The 23,434-nt window shown below is 55.2% G+C and overlaps 1 protein-coding gene and 1 long non-coding RNA gene across 2 annotated transcripts; both read right to left on the bottom strand.

The window, feature by feature from the left end:
• Positions 1–1,692: 1,692 nt before the first annotated feature.
• On the bottom strand, positions 1,693–9,960 carry LOC118977841 (uncharacterized). Its single transcript, XR_005064621.1, has 3 exons — positions 9,380–9,960; positions 2,088–2,199; positions 1,693–1,893 (listed from the first exon to the last, which is right to left on the bottom strand). It is a non-coding gene; the product is annotated as an uncharacterized LOC118977841 (long non-coding RNA).
• Positions 9,961–10,322: 362 nt separating this feature from the next.
• On the bottom strand, positions 10,323–13,767 carry CAMK2N1 (calcium/calmodulin dependent protein kinase II inhibitor 1). The gene is made up of 2 exons (XM_037032894.1): positions 13,057–13,767; positions 10,323–11,656 (listed from the first exon to the last, which is right to left on the bottom strand). The coding sequence occupies exons 1-2, from the start codon at positions 13,220–13,222 to the stop codon at positions 11,586–11,588; spliced, it is 237 nt and encodes a 78-aa protein (XP_036888789.1). The 5' UTR covers positions 13,223–13,767; the 3' UTR covers positions 10,323–11,585.
• Positions 13,768–23,434: the final 9,667 nt, after the last annotated feature.

Raw genomic sequence — 23,434 nt, 5'->3', positions numbered from 1 at the left:
CTGCCTGTGGCTGTTTTCCTTCCAGAGACCAGGCTGTGCCACGCCCACCCTATCACCCTCCGCATGAAGCTGGGACTGGGAAGCAATGAACCCTAGCCCCCAACTCTCCACCCCAAGACAGAAAGCCTGGAATCAGAACTGTGCGGAAGCTCCCACTGTGGACCAAATATACCCATGCATGCCTCAGGCGAGCCAGTGGGAGCGGAGCACCTGTCCCCATGGCCACCTGGGCCACACACCTAATCTCTTCCGGCTTCATTTTCTCCCTTGTAAAATGGAAACGCCAACACCAACTCTGCCCACCCCGAATGGAACATCAGATCTGTGAGCATCCGATGACGCAAGTGTCATAAAAAGGCTTTGGGAACTGGAAAAGAGCTCTCCATATGCAAGAGATTGTTATTATTATTGCATTAATTCCATAGCATTCCCCCAGGAGCTGCTGCTGCCAGGCATTTGTGTGAAGCCCTGGGGACATGGAGACCAACAAGGAGCCTCAGTGCTGCCCACGGAGCAAGCACAGTCTGGCGGAGGAGGACAGACCAGCAATGGCCCGCAGTGGGAGGAGCGCTCGGACAGAGGGAAGCATCCGGCCGCAGGGGCCCAAGTGAGGGCCCTGATTCTGGAGGAGGCGACGTGTCAGCTGGCACCTGGGAGAGAAGGAGGATTTGGCTAGGGGGGAAGGGGTGAGAGTCTGAGAAAACCGCGTATATACGAAAGTGCAGAGGCGTAGAAACAATGATGTAGAAGGAGCAGCATGGCCAGGGCACAGCTCATTTAGAGAAAAGTAGAAAGAGTTGAGGAGTCTTGCAGGGTAGACCACGCCCCCGTCCGCTCTGTTACGCCACTGACCCAGTAAGTGCTGAGGGGACAGGGAGCATGCCGCACAACTCACTCCCAGGAGGGTGACTTCCCCAGGCACACTTGTACATCTAAGGGACCACAGAGACAGGTCGGTGGGGCCGGGCTTCCCAGAACAGTACAAGGCAATCTTTAGAGGCCTCCCTGAAAGCCTCTGGCCAACCCCTGACCCCCTTTCCTCAAATCTGGCTCCACTGCACCCCAGCCGGATTACCCCCAAGCTGGAAGTTGATGAATCTCCAGGAAGCTCAAGGAAAGAACCTACTAGGCGCTGGGTGTTCTATCATCGTTATTGCCTTTAAATGCTTCCAGCAATTCTCTGAGGCCTGGGTTCACGGTTCCATTTCACAGATGAGGGGCAGAAAAGCGAAGTAACTAACAGGCCCCAGGTCATTCGTGGAATGTGTGCTTTGGGTTCAGGCTAATGTGGGCACCAGAGAGGCTGAGCTTGGAGCCTCTCTGCTGCTGCCCTGGGACAAATAACCACTTCTCCGGACCTCCACGTCTCACCTGTCCATGGGGTGAGAGCAGTGCCTCTGCCTCTGCGGCCGGCTGCCGAGGGGACTGGCCAAGATGTGCACCTGAAGCACGCACGCACGCAGCGTGGAGATGCCATAGCAGCTCAGTGATCATCTGACACCGTGCCTGACTCTCCCCACACGCCCTGCAAGTACCCGCTCCCCTGAGATCAGGACTGGGCTTGGGTTGAATGTGAGTTCTCTCTGCATTCGCAAGACCAATCACAAGGCCACGTTCATGTGCTGACTGGGTTCTGGGTTTGCTCAGAGTCCAGCTCGGCTGGGATTCCAGGGAGACCCACAGCCCTGTTGCCCTCTGGGCAGCTCCAAAATGCCCCAGCCCTGGCCAGTGTGGTTCTTTTGGTTGGAGCATTGTCCATTAGCCAAAAGGTTACAGGTTCAGTTCCCAGTCAGGGCACAAACCTAGGTCGTGGGTTTAATCTCAGGTCTTGGAGTGTACGGGAGATGACCAGTCAATGCTTCTCTCTCACTTTCTCTGTTTCTTCCTCTCTCTCTGAAAGCAATGAAAAAAATATCCTTGGATGAGGATTTTAAAAATGTCCCACATGAGGTCCCTTTCTGCCTGTGGGAGGCACAGTGCAAAGCTCCGGCGGCTCAGAGCAACCTCTGAAGGGCTTTCCAGAGGCCTGGCCCGAAAGCAAAGGGGTGAAAGTCCCACTGTGTCTCCAGACAAGACCCTGGACATACCCGTGCCCTGGTTTCTTCTCAACAGCAGGAGTTTCGTGAGCCCCCTGGGGCTGAGGGTATTTCCTCCTCCACAAATGCAGGGAGGGGCAAAAGTAGGTTTATACTTGTTTATCTGGAAAACAATACAATCATTAATAAATAACACAAGAATAAACTCTGGCCTGTTTGGCTGATGTGGCTCAGGGGTTCGGTGCCAGCCTTCGAATCAAAGGGTCACGGGTTTAATCCCCAGTCTAGGGCACAAGCCTGGGTTTCGGGCAGGGTCCCCAGGAGCAGGTGCATGAAGGGCAACCACACACTGATGTTCCTCTCCCTCTCTTTCTCCCTCCCTTCCCCTCTCTAAAAATATTAAATAAATTAAATTTAATTTAAAAATTTTAAAGAATAAACCCTGTGTTTTGTGTGCTCACCACTGTAAACCCACCTTTGCCCCACGCTGCATTCATTTAGACACTGTTCTCGATGCCAGAGAGGGAGCAAAATACATGACACTGCCCTGGAGGAGGCTTCTGTCTTCTTGTGACTCTGTTTCTCCACTTGTTAAATGGAGATGATCATAGTCCTGCCTCAGGGAGCTGTAAGAATTCAGTAAACTAATATATGTAAAGAGCTTACTTGGTATGGGGCCGGGCACCTAAAAAACGGCCCCACAAACTTCATGGTCATTGGTTGTGGTATTACTCTTCACGGGGGTATAAGGATTGGGTAAGATCATATATGTAAAGCAGTTAGGGTGTGGCCAGCCTTCAGTAAGCTTGAAAAAATGACAGCTGTTCCCTCCCAGGTTAGTCAATACAGTCGGCACACGTTAGGGAGGAGGGAACTGAGGCGTGAAAGCGACTTGCCGGAAACCTCCCTTTGGTTAGTGGTGAGGGCTCTTGAATGCACTCTAATCAGGATTTCTCAGCCTTGGGCACGTGGGGCCGGATTGGTCTGTGTTGTGGGCCCCGTCCTGTGCACTATAGGATGTTTAGCAGCCTCTCTGAAGTCTACCCACTTCAGATGCCAAAAACTCTGTCCCCCTCCCCACATTGTGGGCTCCAGACCTTGCCCGATGCCCCCAGGGAGGGCGAAAGTTAAAAAGCACCGCTCTGCCCTGACCCTGGAACTCATATGTCAAGAACTTCCAGGGTCTGACCTGAGCCCCCTCCCCTCCAACTGGGGCAGCATGGTAAATGCCTTGTGCCAGCCACTCCCCGGGGACCCGCCCTTTCTCAGGCAAAGCCCAAGACTGCCGGCCTCTGCTCCTGGTCTTCCCTACAGCAGGACTGGCCCTCCCACCTCTACCCCGTCCAAGGCTGGGCTGAAGCCCCACCTTCCTACTGAATGGTCCCTCAGCCCCAGAACTCGGCATCTATGTCCAGCCCTCCGTCTGGGGTCCTAATTAGCCACAAAGTGCTCCCAGTCCTTAACCTCCATCCTGTCTCCAGACAGAAGCAACTGGAGGGCAGCGGCTGTGCCTAACTCATCTACGTGTCCCCATGGCACAGCACAGGGCCAGGCACACAGGGCTGGCTCCTGGTCTGTGCAGATGGCAGGTCACAGTTGAGGCTCCTGGTGCCCAAGCAGCCTCTTGGAGTGCTTGTAAAAGGCCCCCAGGCCAAGGAGGCAACAAGGCGTGAGGTTAGCAGCAGTGAGGAGAGTGAGCCATTTCCACTTCCGGCTCCTTTTCTCTGGAGAGAGGCATGGCAAACCCTGCAGGCCTCAGTTTCTTCATCTGTCCAGTGGGGATGATGGAGAGTGTCCCTGCAGGGTAGGATTGCTGTGAGAATTAGCAAGCGCTACTGACTCTTCATGCAGTGCTCTCTCTGGCTGGAGTATGCTGCCGCCCAGGTTCCCTGGGGGCCCTGCTGCTCAGATGGAGGGACTGCTGGTGCAAACCAGGATGTGAACAGCCGCGCGGGGCAGGGAGGGCGGAGGCAGGCGGGGAGACCGCTGGGGAGGCCGCCAGACTCAGTAAATAATTCACACAGATGAACTGGAGATAAGGACGGCTTCGTGGGAGATTGAGTTCAGGGCTGGGGAGGCTCCGGCCGCTGCAGGGGACTTGCGGTCTCCCCCGTCCGCAAGGGGAGATTTAGTGCAGTGCAGTCTGCCAGGAAAACGAGGCCCCAGGTGCCGCGGGCTCGAGGCCACTCCCTGTCATTGGCGGGAGCTCCCCGGAACTGCCCCGCGGGGCCACGGGCCTCCGCCCGCCGCCTCCACCCAGGCGTCCCCATGGCAACTGCTGGCCCGGTCCAGGGTTCACGGCCAACCGGATCTTCAGCCTCCCCTCCCCCACGGGAGAATGGGCGGTTTAGGCTCAGAACCCTGCACTCTCTCAGCTGCCAAGAGCGGTAGGAAGCTGGCTAGTCCCACACCCCTTCCCCACGTGGAAGGGTTGAAACCTGGGACTGTTGGGGTCAGAATCCCTGGGTTTCAGTCCCAGCTCAGCTTTCTAGCTGCGCGACCTTGGGCAGGTGACTTCACTGCTCTGTGCCTCAGTGTCCCTTGTCTGTAGACTGGGGATGATAGTAACCTTATGGGGTGGTTGTGAAAAATGAAATGAAATGAATGCAAAGAGTGTAGAACAGTTACTTGCTTATAGCAAGCCCCTCATAAACGTCATTGTTTTCTCACTGAGAAATACCTGCCCGAGGCGACATTCACCCAGGGCAATGGCCAACCCATTCTAATACCCTCACTGTGAAGGCCGGTGGCATCTATTAGGGTGTCCCGTGGGGTCCCCTGCCTGAGCCTGGGGCTTCACCAACCCTAGATGGCCCCTGATCAGGCAGTGAGGTCCCGAAAGTCTGGAAAGGCCTGTCTCCCCAGTGCCCAGCCCACCCCACCCCACACCTGACACATGAGTCCTTGAATGAACATGGATTTAATTAACTAACTAGTTAATTAAACACCCTTCCAAACCAAACTCTTTAAGCCCTGAGCCACCCACTCTCTGCCTCACGAGACACCCCTGTCCCTGACAACTTCCTGTCCTCACTGTCTGCCCCCCCACACCCACCCCCATCACCACTCGGTTAGGATTTCTCATGGCACATTTCCCGGGTCCGTCTTCCCTTCGGCCTGCCCTTCCTGACCTCCCTTCCCCTTAGTGACCGTTTGTCTTCAAAACAGCTGTTTGTAGGTCAAGGACCTTCCTTTAGCCCATGGGTGAGCACTGCCCTGGTTAAGGACAGACCCTCCCATGTGAGAGGTAACAATATCAGCCAAACCTTCAACCCAGAAAGGAAGCGGGTGGGTGGGGGCCCGATGTGGGCCAGGTGGGGTTTTCTGGGCTCCTGGTCCCACTGGAGAAATGGCTGGGGCGGTGGGGGGACACAGGCTGTCTATCCCAGGGGACCACCCCACCAGCTCCAGCCCAGCTGCCCGGTTTCCCCGGATACAGCTCCGTCTCCAGGGATTTATTTTTGCACATGGTTTGGGAGAATCTCTGCTGTTGGAATGACAACCTTTTTCCCCCTCTCCTTCCCTCCAATAGGCAGATTTCATAAACCAGAGCAGCTGCCTGAAGGTTTCCAAGAGAAATTTCTGCATAGTTTCTAAGAGGGTGACAGTTCCCCTCCACAGGAAGTTGCTTTTATTAAGGTTTTTTTATTTTAATAGCACTCTCCCTCCCTCCCTCTCTCTCTCTCTCTCTCTCTTCCATAAGGTCCCATCTATCGGTCATCGTCAGGCAGCGACTTGGGCTCTGTGGGCATTTCTGGTTTACCCCGGTGTGCCTGGAACTCATGACTACATCTAAACCACAGTGGCCTGCCCAACACTGAGGCGAAGCTGAACTGCCGAAAGTGGGTCACTCACATCACCTGGGCTGAAGAATCCCGATTTATAGAGATACTCCTCCCTCGGAGAGGGCACATGGCTCCCCACTATTTACGTGGGGCAAACATGATGATCTCCTTCCAGAGAAGACATCACCGAAAGGGCTATGGCAGAGGAACTCTGCAGTGAAGACACATGACAAACACAACCTCAGCCGGACGGGTGATCAAGGTCAGGGTCGACAGCGATGAGCCATGTTGATAGTCCGGATCCCTGATACGATGTGATGAGAGTGACCCTTCACCTCTACGGTCTTCCTCCCCAAACCCGTGAACTCCAGCTGAACCAGGAGAAAGACATCAGACAAACCCCAATGTAGGGGAAATCTACAAAATACCTGACCGGTATTCCATCAAAAACAAGAAAAGTCTGGGAAACCGTCTCAGCCAAGGGATGCCGACAGACACATGATGACTACAAGTCACATATTCTGGATGGGACCCTGGAACAGGGAAAGGACAACAGATAAAAAAGAAACCGAATCTAAATGAAACGTGGAGTTCGGTTAATAGTGATGTACCAGTGTGGGTTCCTTCGTTGTGAAAAATGGATCATAGTGATGTTGGTTGTGAACAGTGGGGGAAATTGGCTCAGGGGTAGGTGTCCTCTCCTTACAAGTGTTCTAAAGTGAAAGTTTGTTTTTTTTTAAGCAGCTCTCGTGTTTGCATTTCAAGCAGACCCAAGAGCCAGTTCTCTTTGGTTCTCTCTTTTTGCCACAGGAAGGAGCTGAGTGGCCGACTTTGGGAGCATCCAAACCTCAAGCTCCCAAACTCGGGTCCACGGGAAACCTCNCACATGATGACTACAAGTCACATATTCTGGATGGGACCCTGGAACAGGGAAAGGACAACAGATAAAAAAGAAACCGAATCTAAATGAAACGTGGAGTTCGGTTAATAGTGATGTACCAGTGTGGGTTCCTTCGTTGTGAAAAATGGATCATAGTGATGTTGGCTGCGAACAGTGGGGGAAATTGGCTCAGGGGTAGGTGTCCTCTCGTTACAAGTGTTCTAAAGTGAAAGTTTGTTTTTTTTTAAGCGGCTCTCGTGTTTGCATTTCAAGCAGACCCAAGAGCCAGTTCTCTTTGGTTCTCTCTTTTTGCCACAGGAAGGAGCTGAGTGGCTGACTTTGGGAGGATCCAAACCTCAAGCTCCCAAACTCGGGTCCACGGGAAACCTCGTCATGTTCAACCCCGAGAAAACTCTCATTTCCTCGCCGTGGCATACCCCCCGGGCCTGGCACAGGCCCTTCTGTAACAGGAGGACCCCAAGCGGAAAGCCAAGCTCCTCCTTCCCAGGGCATAGGGTCATCCCTGCTAGTCCCCGCCCAGAAGAGGGAGGACTTCCAACAATCTGGTTCAAAGGGAAGAGTGACGTCTCTCCACACTGCTTTGAAGAGAAAGCACACAGATTTACTTAGGACTGAATTTGTTGGGGGTTTGGGGGAGCTGATGGAGATAATAAGAAGCAAGCCGTCTCCTCCACTCCCCACCCCACCCCACCCCCATGGCGTTGCCTTCATGGCCACTTAGTACCCTCAGCCTGCCAAACACCCGTCTGCGAAGAAGCCTGATGCGGCCAGAACTGTTTGCTAGGTCTTGAAAGTCCATCACCGGCACATAGTAGGCACTTCCCATATGTTCACACATTAATGGCTACCATTTATTGTGCACGAGGCCCTGTGCTGGGGAGGGGAAAGGGGGTCCTATCTGACTGTGTGGTAGGCATTTGGGCGCCCCCATTTTACAGAGGCCCCAAGAGCTTGAGAAATTGGTCCCAAGTCATAACTAGAAAGCACTGCAGAGAAGTTTCCAGTCCGAGTCATCTAAGTCCTAAATTCGTGCCCTTTACCCGCACCAGCCACGCTCATGTCTGCCCCTTTCTGCCGGCCCCTCGGGGCCTCGGAACTCACTGCCCACCACCCACCTGCACAGGCTCCCAGAGCTCACTCCCTCATCTGTGGCCTCCAGAGAGCAGTAATTTTCTAGTCTCTTTCCTTTAAAACTTAATTTGCCAATTTCCCCCTTGGAGGTGCTTTTTGATATTCCTTCAGGCTGTCAGCCTGGACAGGCCGCGGAAGCAGAATCCAAAGAGATGGATGCTTATTACAAGCATTCAATTAGTGGAGTTTGAAAAATGCAGCCCTGGGCGCTCCATCCACACAGGGAGGCAGAGACGTCCTCCCCCACCTCTATTAATGGCCTTTTTCATATTTATTGCTACCGAACCAGATATCCTGCACTTGGTATAATTTGATATCTGCCCAGTCCCCCAAGTGCCTTCTCAACAAATGTTTACCCCAATGTCAGAGTGGATTTATAAGATTTATATTCCCTTTTGCTGAGTGGAGTCCTCGGGAGAGGCAGACTGCCTTCCCGGGCAGAGAACCCAGCCTTGGCCGATGTGATGGCCTCCAGCAGGAACATTTTAATACATCGCTTATTAAAATGGACCTGGAGCCTTGGCCAAGGGCTCCCACACTCCCCCCTTCCCAGCAGAGGGCAGCTCTGGGCCTTAGCTGACCACATCCAAGCCCTGCCTCCCTCTGACCCCTTACGCAGTTGTCTGCTGTGCGGAATAGCAGGAGAGCCCAGCCTCAAAACAACAAACCAAGAAAAAGATCGTTAAGGCCCAAGGACAATGGCCGCAGCTGGGACTGAACCTGAGTCTGGGACGAGATGACTCTGCATCCCTATCCTGCAGCTCTGGCTCTGGGTTCAAGTTCTGCCCCCAGGGACTTACTGGCTGAGAGACCTCATCCAAGTTACTTAATGTCTCAAAGCTCTGGCTCCTTCTGCCCAATCAGGGTACTTCGTGGGGCTGTTTTGAGTGGGGCGAACAGTAAAAGCTTAGTTAGTGTGGATGTGGCGTCATCCTTTTACTCCCTCTGGGGTGTCGATTTCCTCGCCTACTAAATGGAGTTCAGGCTAGTGGGTTTCCAGAGTTGCTAGGTCAATCATGCCAGACAGAAGAGAAAGCACTTTGAACTGCCCAGTGCTCTGATCAGAGGTGATCACTCCTGGGTGTGAGCACGACCAATTCTCCAGAAAGGACCTTTCCGTATGGCTCCCACCCATCTCGGCAGACTGATGGTGCCCAGAAGGTGGGCCCCACCCCTAACTCTCGGTGAGGCGCCCCTCAGCCGTCTCATGGGAAAAGCTGGCCTCCTGGATGGCCAAAGGCCCATTAGCTCAGAAACGGGGTTCTCTGGGGTCAGCAGGGAGCAGAGCCAGGTTCAGGGGCAGGGCCATGTGCCTGGGAAAATCAATTTGGCATTCCCAAATCATCCCGCTGGCCCGCCATTCTTAATAATAACTGATGGGATGACTGGGATGAGGAGCTCTCTGCCCAGCCCTCCTGGGTCTGGACCTCCACTGCCTGGGCAGGGGGCCGACACATCGCCCCTTCCCCACAGGCCTTCTGAAACCCCTCTCTCTCCCCCCTCCCCCACCCCAGGGCCTGTCTTACCTGATGTCTGAGTCACAGGCAGGCTCCCGTCACTGTGAGCTGTGTTGTGACTCCCAGGCTGACAGTTTTACAACAAACACATTAAAAGCTGCCGGCAGCGGGGCTCCTGGATGCGGAACAGTCCAGGGGGAGATTCTCCCGGCAGCTCTTCAACTAAAATCCTTCTCCCAAGCCCTCCTCCTGTAGGGGCCTTGCTCTGTCCATTAACTGCCCTGAACACAACCTGGGGCTTTTTTTTTTAATTAATAAGGATAATTTTAAAGCCGTGAATGCAAGGAAACTGCAGAGCGAGGAAGCCTGAGACATCCCAGGCTGTAGGCCCCAGGGGAATAGGTCCATCCCTCACGCAGGGACCTGTGAACTCGGGATGAAGGGGAGGAGGAGCCTAGCTCCTGCTCAGGCTCACCTTTGCAGACAGGTGGCCCCAGTAAAGGACACGTGGACATGTGATCCTGAGTGCTTGATGGGCAGGCTGTTGTCTTAAATCCTCCCAACTCTGCAGCTGGAAGCTGCATTATCCCCTTTACAGATTTGCAAACTAAGGCTTAAAGAAGAAGGGACTTGCTCAAGTCTATACAATTAGGAAGGTGAAGAAGCCAGGATTTGAATCCATCTGTCAGCCTCCAAACATCGCTCTTAACAACTGACGGCCTCTCAACACACCAACCTTCCTTCTCTCCATACCCCACCAGGGACGGCAGAAACCTCCGGGAAGCAGGGATAGCCCATTGAAAGCCCACATAGAATGAACTTGCTCTTCGGGGATGACCTTTGCCTGTCCAGCTTGTCTTTCCTCCCATCTGAGCCCCACCCACGGTGCCCTCCAGTTCACCTTTTCGATTCACAGACCAAAGCTACCCTTCACCCTCTGTCTGCAACCAATAGGCAAACAGCAAGCCCGCCTCACCACCCCCCAGCAACCAAAGCAGAAAAGAGAGAAGAGTGAGACACAGGAACACTTCTTTTATTGTATTGTACATTGGAGAAATAGCCCTGTGTGCTGGTTAAAGGTGCAACATACAGAATATCGAATTAAGAAAAGAGGAAAAGGGAAGGGAAGAAACCTCTTGAGGTCCAAAGTTGCAAACAAAAAAAAAAAATGGTAAAAGATTTCCTCACGCAAGAGGCATTTTTGCAAATACCATGCAAAACAGGCAGCTGGTGTGCCTTAAGAGAACCCCTATAAATAACAGAAAAGACACTCCAAGCATTCCTTGACATGGACTCAGAGCACAGGGAAAAAGAAACCAAAATGCCTTTTGGCATTTCAAGATATTTGGCACTCTTGTGATTACATTTTTTTTACAGTCCATTAAAGAGAATAAACTGACACGATACCAGAGGGAAAAACAGGCTGCTCACACAACGGACCGCAGAGAGAGGTTAGAAAAAGCTCAAGCATTTTTTTTCTTTTTTTTTTTACGGTTTTTCTTTCCTGACATATAAAATGTGTCCATTTGCATTAACTTGGGCAAACAGCTTGCAGCAACAAAGAAACACAAGCTTTACCATTCATTTTAAAATAAAACAAGAATTCTTTCTCTGTATCATTCCTTAGAAAAGTTCCCTTCTTGTTTTAAACACGTTCCTGATAACTTTGAAAGATGACCAAAATAAAACATTATATCTGTACCGATCGGTGTGTGTGTGTGTGTGTGTGTGTGTGTGTGTTGGTACATCCAAGGATAGCAACATAAAAAAATAAAACTTAACAGCATTTCACATCCAAGTGCACGGAATAATTTTTGCAAGATTAAATAATGTAAACATTGGGAACAGCCAAATCAGCAAAGAATGCCAACACCTCAAAACATCCGGTGTTGCTGCTTCATTATTTCAGTGGTTCAAAACCCAGATCTATAATTGCGCGATATTCACTGTATATAAAAAGAAATGGATAGTAATTCTGACAAATAGCTGCAACTGAGACTTCTTTTTTTATTTCTTTATATGTGTGTATATAGTGATTCTGTTATTTTTAAAATTTTTATTTTTGCAGAGGAGCCCAGAGCCTTCCCCTCCTCCTTCTCACGCCTCGTCTGTCTCCCGGCCTGACACGAGATACAGGTTGTTGATTTCATCGCAGGTAGCAAGCTAGTAATAAATTTCAAAGTGCTTTCTCTCTTTCATGCTCTTTTTTTTGCCAATAACTGTTACCGCCGATCTTATTCTCATTCTTTCCCTTAACTCATTGTCTTTGGGGGAGTTAGACACCAGGAGGTGCCTTGTCTGTCATATTTTTCAGCACGTCATCAATCCTATCATCTTCAATAACAACTGCAAAAAAGAGGGGAGAAAAGGAAAAGTGAGCGAGCTGGGCCTCGCTAGGGGTCTTGGATAAGCCCAGGAGCAGGGGAGAGATTGGGGCAGGGTGGGGAAGGAGGGCTCCCTGCGCGCGCACAGCCCCATCCTTTTCGGCCTCTGCCCGGGTTCCCTTTCCTTAGAGCCACTCCCCCCGCCCCCCACCCCCACCCCTTGGCTGTTTCCCCACTCAGTTCTAAGAAAAGGAAACAGAGAGGGTGCAAACCCCGCAGCCCAGGCCCCTTCCACCCCACCCACCCCACCCAGAGGCGCATTTATTTAGAAACAAGGCTGCAGGGCCGAAGAGGGAGCCAAGGTCTCCAGGTCTGGGACCCTTGGCGCCGAGGCCAGTTGAGGCCGTGCATGCAAGGAGAGTGACCCCAGGGGCCGGTTCCCACACATGTAGCCGATCCAGGGATCTGGCCTCGCCCGGCGGGTGACCCGCTCCTGCGCTGACTCGTCCTCTCCACTCTGCCCGCCGCCGCAGAGGTCAGAGCCTCCGCTCGCCTTTCTGAGGCTGCCTCGCGCTGTGTCCGCCTCTCGCGCCATCTCGACCTAGCCTTGCCTTCCTCAATCCCTCCTCAGTCTCCCGGTGCCACCGTCACCTGTCGAGGTCCCTGGGTCCCTCTCCGTGTTGGGGGTGTCGGTCGGCCTCTTTGTTTCAGCGGCTTCCCTGCCCTCCCCAGACTTGCTCACGGGGACCGCTCACCGTCTCTCCCTCGCCAGAGCTTTGTCTTGGTCTCTGCCCATCCCGGTCCCCACCCCCAACTGACACCCCCCCACCTCCGCGCGTCGGTCTCTCCAGGCTGCTGTCGGTCTCCCTCATTGTCCCTGTGCCTCTGGCCCCCTTCGACCCGCTCCGTGTCCCGGTCTCTCCCGGGCTTTTCCAGCTCTCCCGCCGAGCGCCCAGACTCGGCAAATCCCCACCAAGTCACAATGAAAACCCCGAAAGCCCCTCGGCTTCCCCGCAGGAATGGGGTCCTCTTCCCGCAGTTCCACACACCGTCCCCTGGGGAGCCCTGGGACACCCCCCCCCCGCGTGACTGAGTGAGTGCAGCTGCGACCCCACTGCGCAAAAGGAGGGGGGGTGAAATTAAAAAAAAACTTTGGCGCGGGTGGGGTCCCGGTGTAACCTTTCAGCCCCCACTGCGGCTCGCAGCCGCCACGCCCCCTGGGAGACCCCACCAAGGACCAGGCTGCTCGGGCGGGATTCCCACGGCCCAGCGGAGCCGAACCAGCAGTGTGGGATCCCCCAGTTCTGCTTGATGGGATTCCACTGGGTCGGAACGGGCTCCCCGGTGCGGGGGAACCCCGCAACCCCCGACAGGCGCCAGTGCCCGAGAAAGGGGTGTCTGGGGAGGAGGCCGCGAACTCACCCCGCTTGCTCCGGCCGATCTGGCCCAGCTTGGGCGGCCGCTTGTTCTGCCCGGCGCCGAAGAAGTTGTTGGTGTCCTGCAGGCGGCAGGAGAAGATCTGGCCCACGTCGCCGCCGTCCCCGTAGGGGCTCAGCTTCTCGTCGCCGTAGGGCAGCACCTCCGACATGGTCGCGTCCGGGGGCTCCGCAGCGGCGCCTCCTCCGCCCGCGTCCCCGCCCGCGGCGGACAGGGTCAGCGGCGCTGGGGCCGGGAGCTGCCGGCCGGCGACGGCCCGCGGGCTGCGGCGGCGGCTGGGGCGCCGGCGAGCAGAGCAGGGACACCGCTAGGGCAGGAGGGCGCAGCCCGCCCGAGCGACCCAGCGAGCGCCCACCGCTGCGCCGCGCTGCGCTGCGCTCAGGATCCGCGCGCAAGGGGCTGCTGCTCTGGAAGAGGCCGGCAGGACTCACATCCTCGGCGCGCTCGGGCGTGGGGCGGGGGGCCGGGCCGGGCGGGGCCGCGAGTGGGGGGAGGAGGAGGGCTGTCCCGGCGAGCCCGGAGGGCGCGGGGCAGGAGGGCACACTCCCGGGAGCCGGCGGGCCGGTCCTGTGGTGAGTGCGGGCGGCTGCAGCGCGGGTTCGGAGAGGCTGACTGGGGAGCTGTGAGCGGCGGGGAGGCGAGGGGCGGAGAGGGAGGGAGGCGAGGGGGGAGGGAGGGCAGGAGGTGGGTGGGTACCGGGGGAGGGGGTGAGAGAGCAACCGAGAGGGAGATGGGGATAAAAACAGAGACCGAAGAGAAGGAGGGAGGCAGGGGAATGAACAAAAAGAGACCGAAGAGGGAGAAAGAGGAAAGAAAGGGGGGAGGAAAGACGAGATCAGGATCCGAGAGGCAGAAGCAAGAAAGGAGATGGAAAGGGAGTGGAGAGGGAGAAGAGAGAGAGAGAGAGCGAGCGCCCGGGAGGGAAGAAGGAGAGTGAGCGAGGGAGCGAGGAGAGGGCGGCTGGGACTGCGGAGCCCGCCTGCCAGCAGCGCAAGCCAGAAACGCGGGCAGCGGCGGAGGGGAGGCACGGGAGGCGAGCTCAGAGGGCGGGGGCGAGGGGCCCAGGGCCTCGGGGAGAGATCCCTGGAAGCCGAGCGACGTCACGGGGCGCGCCGACCGGCCCGGCCCAGGCCGGCTTCCTGCCCCCGCCCCCAGCACCCAGCGCCCCGCCCCGGCCTGGCGGCCTCCGCTCGCCTCCTCCCCGCCCCCGCGCCCCTCCCGCCGAGTGTTTACCCGTCCCGAGCTGGTGCGCGGCTGCTCCGCGCGGGACCCGCCTGTCCCGCCCCGGGGGAGTGGGGCTTCGGGGAGCGGGACTGGGCGTGGGCAGAGACGCACACTCCGGGCAGGACAGGTGGATTCCGGCCTCCGCCTAGAGGCCAGATGCTGGAGCAAAAGGTCGGAGGGCACCAAGGTGACGGCGTCGCCTGCAATCCGCAAACCGGGAACCCCTAAACCCCTATCACACTTGCGCCCCACCTCGGAATCTCAGGGCCTGACCCTTTGGGCCTCACACTCTCCCTCCTCCTCTCCTTTCGCCCTGGAACGCCCGGCTCTCTGGCTCCCGCGGGGCCTCGGGGTGGAGGCTGGTGGGGGTGGGGGGAGGAAACGGGCAGCCCCGCCTCCGGGAGGAGAGGGGAGCGCCTCATTACGCCCGGCTCGCCGGGATGCCCGGCTCTCAGCGTCCGCTTCCTCAGCCAGGGACGTCCCGGGCCTGCAGCCCTCTGCCCTCGGGGACCTCCCTTCCAGCAACAGCCAAGAGTCGTTGGGAGAGCCTGTGGCTTCTGAGCGGAGGAGCGGGGTCCCTGATCCCGGGAGGGCAACCGGGGCAGCCCCAGCGGCCCCGGAGGCGCATCTGCCAAGCAGACCGTAACTCCGAGGGGGCAAGATGCGCGAGGAGAGCTCGTTATCCTTGCCCAGGGCACCTGCTGTCCCCCTGGCGACTGCATTCGCTCCACGGAACCAGCCAGAGCCCAGAGAGGTGCAGCCGTCCCTCGGGGTCATGCCACCTGCTGCAGGCAAGGTTAGGAAAAACATCTAGGTCGCCCTGGTGAGGTCTCCACTGGCTCGACCTGCCGCCTCGCAAGAGGTCCCATCCGTGAAGGTGTATCCTCGGGTACATTCTCTCCTTAATCCTAGAGCTCCGGAGGGCAGGAAGCCGGGCACTGGAGGGAAAAGGGGAGTTGGTGATAGAACATCTGGTAGAGAGACTGCCTGAGAGGAGCCGGCCCAGCCACCTCCCCAAACTGTTTTTAAAAGTCACCTGACTCCAGAGACCAGACACCTCCGGGGTAAAGGGGAGAAAGGGGCTGAAAAAGGGGACACAGAGGCCATGCAGCAGATGGAATGATGGTGACCTTTGGATTCAGGCCTGGGTCTGAGTGCCAGCCCTGCCATTTGCTGGCTGCCTGACTGCGCGAGTCCTGGCCCCTCTCTGAAGTTCCATAATTTCGGCTATAAAGTGGGGTTGGTGGCCAAGGATCTGCCTGTGCACCTCAGAGGACTGTTGGGAAAACAGAGCATCGGGCTCTAGGCGCCTGACGAAGCGTGGACGTGCACTACACATTTGACAAATGACTTGGAAATCAGTGAGGAAGAGCAGGAGCACCTCCTTCATTCCCATTTCAGAGCTGCCAGGGCCAAGCAGAGCCACCTGGCCTGGCAGACCCAGGTGGCCCAGCCCGAATCCTCATTTATAAATGGGGAGGGGGGTGAGGCCCAGACAGGGCCAGGGGCTTGCCCCAAACCCCACCGCTTGTCACTGGCAGAAGCAGCAGGTCGCCGGCCTCCCTGGCCTCCCTGGGTTCCCTTTGCTCCCCAAGGCCGGCCATCTGTCTCCAGTCATTAAGGCTTTAAGTGTCTGCTTCGAGGTTTGAGCACCAGACCAAGTGCCGGAAGAGAAGGCACAAGCGGCACAAGCAGGACAAAGAAGGTTACAGGAAGGAGCTCGTACATTTGTCTCATGCTTTCTGTTTTTCCCCCAAAGCATTTTCACATCCATCACTGACCGTTCCTCTCAAAATAAATAGCTTTTGAGGGAGAAAGAGAAGTCACGTCCCTGTTTAACTGACGGAGCAGGGAGAGGGCCCGTGACTTGCCAAGGTCACAAGGGTCCGTGATGGAACCTGGAGAAGTCACTCTTCCCAGCCGCGATTCCAGGCACCTGTGGGGGGAACCCCACAGTGACGATGACAGCGTGCCAGGGGTGGGGTGGACCCCCACACTCGTCTACCCACCTGGCCCCCTCCTTGCTGCTGAGGTATAAAGCAGTTTACGCATTGAGCGTCTACCAAGGTGCCACGGTACAGAGGGCAAGCAGGAAGGCAGAGAGGGCGATGAATCCCTGCACACACAGCAAGTGGGAGTCAGGAGAGAAGCCAGGTTTTACACCCCATCCGTTTCGGTGTTTACCTGGCCTTGTTCCAGTGAGGCTGGTGGTGGCAGCAGCACACCTTGCTAGCTCAGTACCCACCTGCTTGGCGAACCACGCACCGGTCCCGGGCATAAGCATCTCCAGGGTTGTGACCTCCTTAGAGACTTCCACTCAGAAGCTGCAAGACTGGGTCGGCCATTTTACAGACAAGCTACCTGAAGGTTGAAACTGAGGTTGCCAAGGTGACACAGAAGTTCTGCCCAGGAAAGTACAAGTGGGCATCAGTGTGCCCTTCCTCCACCACCACCACTCCCAACCGGCTCCATTACAAAGGCCTCACTCAGGCCTCACTCAGCCTCACCCATTTCTTCCTGGGACGTCCCTTCAGGGGGGCCTGCCTTCCTCCTGAAGCCCTAGACCTAGATGTGGGCAGGTCCCAGGGCTCCATTCCTGCATTCCCCACCCCAAAGGGGGCTGGCTCAGATGACCAGGGCCTCGTTGACGAAGCCAGGTCCAGATGGAGGAACGGACCGAGTGAGGCAGGAGAGGAGGCTGCCTTCCCACCAGGCAGCAAGGCAGCCTGGTGCACTCCGTCCGGTGGCCTCCCCTTTCAAATCCCTAATCTGTCATTTCCAAACTCCATGAGCATTTCACCTCTTTGTTCCCCGGTTTCCTCACCTGCCCAATGGGGATAACAGTTGCTCCTACTTGATGATTTGTCACCAGGAAGGAGATCATACATGTATCAAGTGCAAGAGGTCATACATGTATCAAATGGACATGTATCACGCAGTGTGCCCTCAATAAATGGACTTACCATTATTAGACTGTGGCCTTGAATAAACCGATTCTCTCCTCTAGGCCTCTGACTCTATATCATAATTTGGGAAACTTGGAGAACGCCCCCCCCTTTTTTTCAGCTGCAAAATCAGCCAGTTCTCCTAAATCTAGTTAAAACCTGCTTGAGGCACAGGTGGGGGACTGGCTTCCCCCTCAAACCGCACCCCCGAACTTTGCGGAATTGAGAACGACAGGTCTGGACCACCTCTGTGGGCTCTTTCAGCACAGTGCTGGCGGGGTAGGAAAAGGGAGGTTCTGCCCCAGCAGTGCCTGGCACAGTCAGTCCCCTTTGTTTCCTTCCCTTGTCCACCTGGGGAAACTGAGGCACAGGCAGCAACATCAGAGACCTGGAAAAGAATGGCTGTTGGCTACCTCAGCCCTGATAGGGGGCATCAGGTAGGAAGCCAGCAGCTCCGGGCCAGGATCCCATAGAGGTGGAGCCCTGGGAATGCTGAGCCTTGCTGGGGCGGCCTCCCCTGCACTGGACAGCAGGGAAAGCCAGGTGCAGTGCTAGCGGCCAGCTGGTCACTGCAGAGAGGCTAAGTGGCCTCCCAGCAGGGGGCCGCCACTATGAGCCAAGGCTGGGTAAAAATCCCTTCATCACCACCCCCACCACGCCTCTCAACTCAATGACCGGAACCTGGGGCAGCCAGCGCCCCACACACCTTGAAAGGCAGGACCTCTGCCCCCACATCCGCACACACGACACAGGCACAAACACTCGCAGCGGGAGAAGGCACGTTACCTGACTAGAGGTGACTCAGACCTGGCGTCAAGGAGCAGCAAGAGAAGAGTCACTCGTCTTTCCTGCATTCAGCAAACGTCTGTGGAGGACTTCGCCCAGTACAACTCTGGGGATATTTTTTTCTCTCCTTTGTTCAATCACCAAGACCCTTTCCTTACACAAAAACCTCCAGGAACCTCAATATCTAGGGTCTGGCACAAATAACACCCCCTTTTTTATTATAAAATCTTTTATTACAAAATCATAAGCACATAATTCTATAACATAACAACATCACACTCAAGCACACCACATGACATTTTAGGTGAAATGTTCAAATCAAACCTATAAATTATCACAGCCATATTCTTACCCTACCAACCACACTCAAGCAGGCCTCACTCTGCTAGACCCTGTGTAAAACATAGACAAAGGGCAAGCTTCTGGGGAGGTAGGGGCTCAGGACCCCACTCTTTGGGTTCCCTGTACCCCACCCAGTTGGTCCCCAAAGGGCCTCCAAAGAATGCCCAGAGTGCTACATGGCTCAGCATGTGAAACCCCCTCCCATTATAGATGGAGAAACTGAGGCCCAGACAGAACATGGTAGAACACAGGTCCTCCACTTCCAGTCTGGGCCACACTGGGTCACGCTACAACACTGAAAGTTCGATGGGGGTGGGGGCCTCCAGCAATGCATAGGCAGAAAAGGAAAGATTTTAGCCCTGGCTGGCGTGGCTCAGTGGTTGAGCACCAGCCTGTGAACCAAAGGGTTGCTGGTTCCATTCCCAGTCAGGGCACGTGCCTGGGTTGCAGGTCCCTGGTGGGGGACACATGAGAGGCAACCACACATTGATGTTTCTCTCCTTCTTTTCTCCCTCCCTGCCACTCTCTAAAACAAGAAATACAAAAAATCTTTTTTTTAAAAAAAGGGTTTTTTCCAACAATGAAGTTGCTGTGTTTCTTTAAAATAAAATAAATAAATACAAAGAAAACTTAAAAGAGTGAGGACAGCTCAGAACTCCGAGGGAACAGCTTTGCCTATACCCCCCAACCCAGGATGAGCAGGTAGGAGGCGCTGGGGCCCGTGTCACCCTGGAAAACAACTGCCCCTCTCAGCCCAAGAAAGGCCTGGCACCACGCACTCTTCTGTGTCCACGTGATCCTGGTGGCAGCCGAGGGCGGGCGTGACTCGTCCCACAGACAAACACTGCAGTTTAGGAGGCTGGGAGTCGTGGGCTGGCTCTACACCCCGGCCCCTGAATACTTCACCCGGCCTGTCCGGTCCCTCCTGTCCAGGCTTCCCAAGAGGCCTGACGTCCCCTGACTAAGGAGCCCCCGACTTCACCAGGGCGATCAGCTGAGCCAAATCCTCACCCCTGAAGGGGATTAAGGAGGAGAGGTTATCTTAAATTCAGAAAGGGCACCACTGCCCTCTGACCCCAAACCCTTACCACCAATCACTGTTGACAGCATACCACGCCCCAGGGTTGGGCCAACGCTGCACAGGTATCTACACTCACAGCAACCTAAGGAGGTGGCTGTAGTCATGTCTCTATTTTCTGTCATCTGTAAGGGCCCCGAGGCCAGCAAATGTGAGTGACAAGCCCAAAGCTGCACAGCCTAAGACCGGCAGCTGGTCTGACTCAAGGCCAAGTTCTCAACTGTTGGGTCACAGTGCCTCCCTGAGGACAGCAGGAGTCAGGAAACCAAGGACAACCTTCTAGTCTCCGCACCTTAGTTTATCCACAGACACTGAGGGGTGTAGATTAAGCGGTCTTACAGGTTGAGGACCTCTTTGGGAGTCTGATAAAGAAAACTCGTCCTTTCCCTTCCAAGACACAGAAAATGGCATGCACAATTTCCAGGGGACCCCAGAGACCCCTCACATGAAGAACCCAGGACTAGGTCCTGTACACGACTGTCCCGTCCAGTGTCCTCTGACAACCAAAAGGCTTTTAACACCTACAAGCCTGGAGGTGGCAGAACCAATCAAGGAGGCCCTCTCATTGACTCTCCCCCAAACCTGGGGTCAGGCCTATAGGGGGCTCAACCCTGAGCAGAGGGATGTGGCTACGAACTTGGGAGCCAGGTTCCACGGAGGGGACTGTGCACGGCTCTGAACCCTCAGGCTCCCATGTGGTGTTGCGGGGACACTTTTCCATCCCGTGGACGGGAGGTCACTTGATGCCCATGGGAGGACGTCAGGCCTGTGAGGTTGGCAGGACAAAGAAGGGGCCTTTCCCATTGCACAGTGGGGACAAGTGAGTCCCAGAGGGAGAAGATGAGCTGCCCAACTGGAGACAGAGCCCAGACAGAGACCCCAGTTCTGCCAACAGCCAGCACAGTGGAGGCAGGCGAGTGAGGGTGAATCAGAAGACCTGAGCTTAACTGCAGCTCCACCCCTTCCTACCCGCGTGAAGGCAGCCGCTTCACTCTCTGAGCCAGACTTCCTTTCAGGGGTAACCAGGTCCGCCTCAGAGGGATATTGTGAAGATCAGACGAGGTGCTGATGGGGTCACTCTGATAAGAGCAGAGGGCAGCTCCATGCGTGGGTCTCGCCACCTAGTGCCCTCTGGAGCCTGCAGGAGTGGACAGGAGGGCCTTTTCTTCCTGGGAGAGGGAATGCCTGTGGAGTAGCAAAGGTAGGGAAGACTGAGGAGCAGCCCCTGCGCAGTCACAGAGGCCCTCCCAGTGCCCTGCCAGGCCCCGGGCTGGGCATGGGCTGGGGAAGCGGGGGGAATTGGTCCAGGAGGGTAGGTGCCAGGCACGGGTGGGAAACACGTGAGGCGAGACAGACTCACAGAAATAGAATCGCTTCGGAGGGGAAGACAGACCCACGTGCAGAGGGAGAAACTCTCTCACAGACTCAGAGGCAGGGCACAAACAGGGCAGACAAGAGGCAGAACTTCCAAGGGAGGTCAACTCCCAGAGGCAGCAGAGGGGAAGGAGGATCTTGATGCCCAGGACGCAGAGCAAACGGCAGAGACAGGACGGAGCAGAGGAGAGCCGAGCCAGACCAGGCGAGGAAAAGCAGGGCTCCTCCACCAAGAAAAAGCTTCTGAGTGAAGTCTATGCCACCCAGTTTTTTTTAAGCGCCCTTTGCCAGTGTGAAGTCATTTGGGTATTTTAAGAACATGGGATGCATTATGCATATCTCGTTTTTGTTGAAGGAAATCATGGTTAGTGTATTTAAAGATGTGAATGCCTGGAAAATTATAGGGGGAGAAATGTGGGATATTTTTTCCCCCTGAATTTTCTGGGTTTCTCAAAACTTTCACATCTGCACCCAGCTTCCTGGTGAATTGAGCAGAGAAAAAAAGATACTGGAGAGCAAGTGCCTGCTTCCTGCATCTCCTCTCTGCAGGCTGTGCCCAGCTGGACCTGAGATCAGCAGCCCAGGGACTTCTTCTGCCTCTGCACCCAGGCCTCCGAGGCCCGTTCCCCATCCCTCAAGGAAGGGAAAATTGCACAGGCCTTTTGGAAGCACATTCTCAGCTTCCCCTCCACGCCCTCCCAGTCTGCTTCAACTATGGGGGTGCAGCGCCACCTGGAGGCCATAACAGAGAATGCAGCATTAGGAGGGATTCCACCACCAGTCCTGGGTGGGGGTAGGAAGAAATAAAAATTCTGAGCCAACTTACTGCCCGTGTGCATAAAACCCCACCCTATGAAACACCTTAAATATTAGGGAAGTCTTAGAGGGGTGGAATGCCTGCAGTGTTGGCAATTTGGACATTAATATTAGTATGACCTCATTTGTACCCCTCTTCCCCTAGCCTAGAGAATATTCAGGTTAGAGATCCCAGTGTCTGGCACACTCGGTGCTTAATAAATGCTTCTTACATTCAGCAGTGGCCTGCAGAGTCACGGCCCAGTCCTGGAGGGAGCTGGATTTGAGGTGCCTAGTGTGAGGCAATGGCTCTAGCAGGGTGAGAGGGTAAAGAGCAAGAGCTGAGGACCGGCTAATCGCACCCCACAGACCTCACCCAGTCCTAGTCGGCCCCTCGGGCCAGCGCCCCTGCCACCGGCTCCACCTCCTGTGCCCCATTTTTGGGGAAGGGAAATGCCAGGTCCCTCGTTGGGCATCTGGAAGAGAATAAGGCAGCTGCCGGGGAAGTGACTAATGAGCACTCCGGGGAGCAATTCAGGACATCATACATGGAAACTTATCTCATTCAAAATTGATAAGCGAACACTATCTAATTAGAGAGAATGTGCTGAGCTCCCTGGCTTTCTGGGGACATGGTTCTGAGGCTGCAGCGGGCAGCTAACTTGAACACGGTCCACATCTCTCCGACCAGCAGCCCTGAGGGGGGTCTCAAAACCCCCCTCCCTGGTCTCTTATCCACATGCGAGATGCCAGAGCTGAACGGAGCTTGGAAAGCTTCTCATTCAAATTGCTCCTTTTATTGATGGAACTGAGCCCAGAGAGGTTAAATCACTCCACTGAGATCACACAGCAACAGAGCCAAGACCAGAGAGAAAGCCAGCCTTTGGACTCCCCGACCAGACCACTTAGCACCATGCAATGACCCTGTCCAGACCTCACTGCCTTGGGCCCTCAGAGCTTTAGTGAGGTCAATGGGCATGGATGTTTCTCTGCACAATCTGTCCACCTCGGCCTCCGCCCTAAGAGGGGTCCTTCACTCACTCCTGAGAACCAAGTCATGGCCCAAAAACCAACTCCCACAGGCAGCCTTCCAGGATTGTTTGCCACCCCCCAATCTATTTCATTTGCCAGTTTACTCATTTATTACATGTAGATCCGATGGCTAAGAGCTTGGACTCCAGAGTCACATTGCCTGGGCTCAAATCGTGTCTCTCTCATGTGCCTGGGAGACACTTGACTTCTCTGGGTCTTGATCTTCTTTTCTCTAAAGTAAGAATGATACAGGCACCTGCCTCAGGCTGAGGATTAAGTATCAATCATGTACAGCACTTAGCAGGTACCTAGCAAAGAGCAAGCACTAAAGTTAAAAAAACTCCAGTTAGCATATAGTGACAACCTAAAAATTGTCCTGGAGAATAAGATACAGTTTTCTGCCCTAGACATGAGCAATATGGTTAAGAGCAGGAATAGGCCCTGACTGGTGTGGCTCAGGGGGTTGGACATGATCCTGCAAAACAGAGGGTCACCAGGTCAATTCCTGGTCAGGGCACCTGCCTAGGCTGTGGGCCAGGTTCCCTGTTGGGGGCGTGCAAGAGGCCACGGATCGATGTTTCTCTCATGTATTGATGTTTCTCTCCCTCTCTCTCTCCCTCCCTTCCCCTCTAAAAATATGAATAAATAAAACCTTTTTTTAAAAAAAAGAGCAGGAATGAGAAGGCTGTATTATGCACTCTCAGAGGTGAGGCATCTACCTAGGTGGGGAGGGTCAGGCAAGGTTTTCTGCAAGAGACACTGCTGAGTTTGAAAGGGTGAGGCAGTG

The sequence above is a fragment of the Sturnira hondurensis genome, unplaced genomic scaffold, assembly GCF_014824575.4.
Source record: "Sturnira hondurensis isolate 20B ecotype Veracruz unplaced genomic scaffold, ASM1482457v3 Scaffold0021555, whole genome shotgun sequence".
Lineage (NCBI taxonomy): Eukaryota > Metazoa > Chordata > Mammalia > Chiroptera > Phyllostomidae > Sturnira > Sturnira hondurensis.
The sequence above is the reverse complement of the archived record's forward strand: the minus strand, read 5'-3'. Positions and strand labels throughout refer to the sequence as shown.

What these genes read in the sequence shown, in the direction of transcription:
- CAMK2N1 (XM_037032894.1), bottom strand. Translation starts at nt 13,222, where the DNA reads ATGTCGGAGGTGCTGCCCTACGGCGACGAGAAGCTGAGCCCCTACGGG. An exon ending in GATCGGCCGGAGCAAGCGGG is followed by an intron (nt 11,657 to 13,056) that starts GTGAGTTCGCGG and finishes TCTTTTTTGCAG; the next exon opens with TTGTTATTGAAGATGATAGG.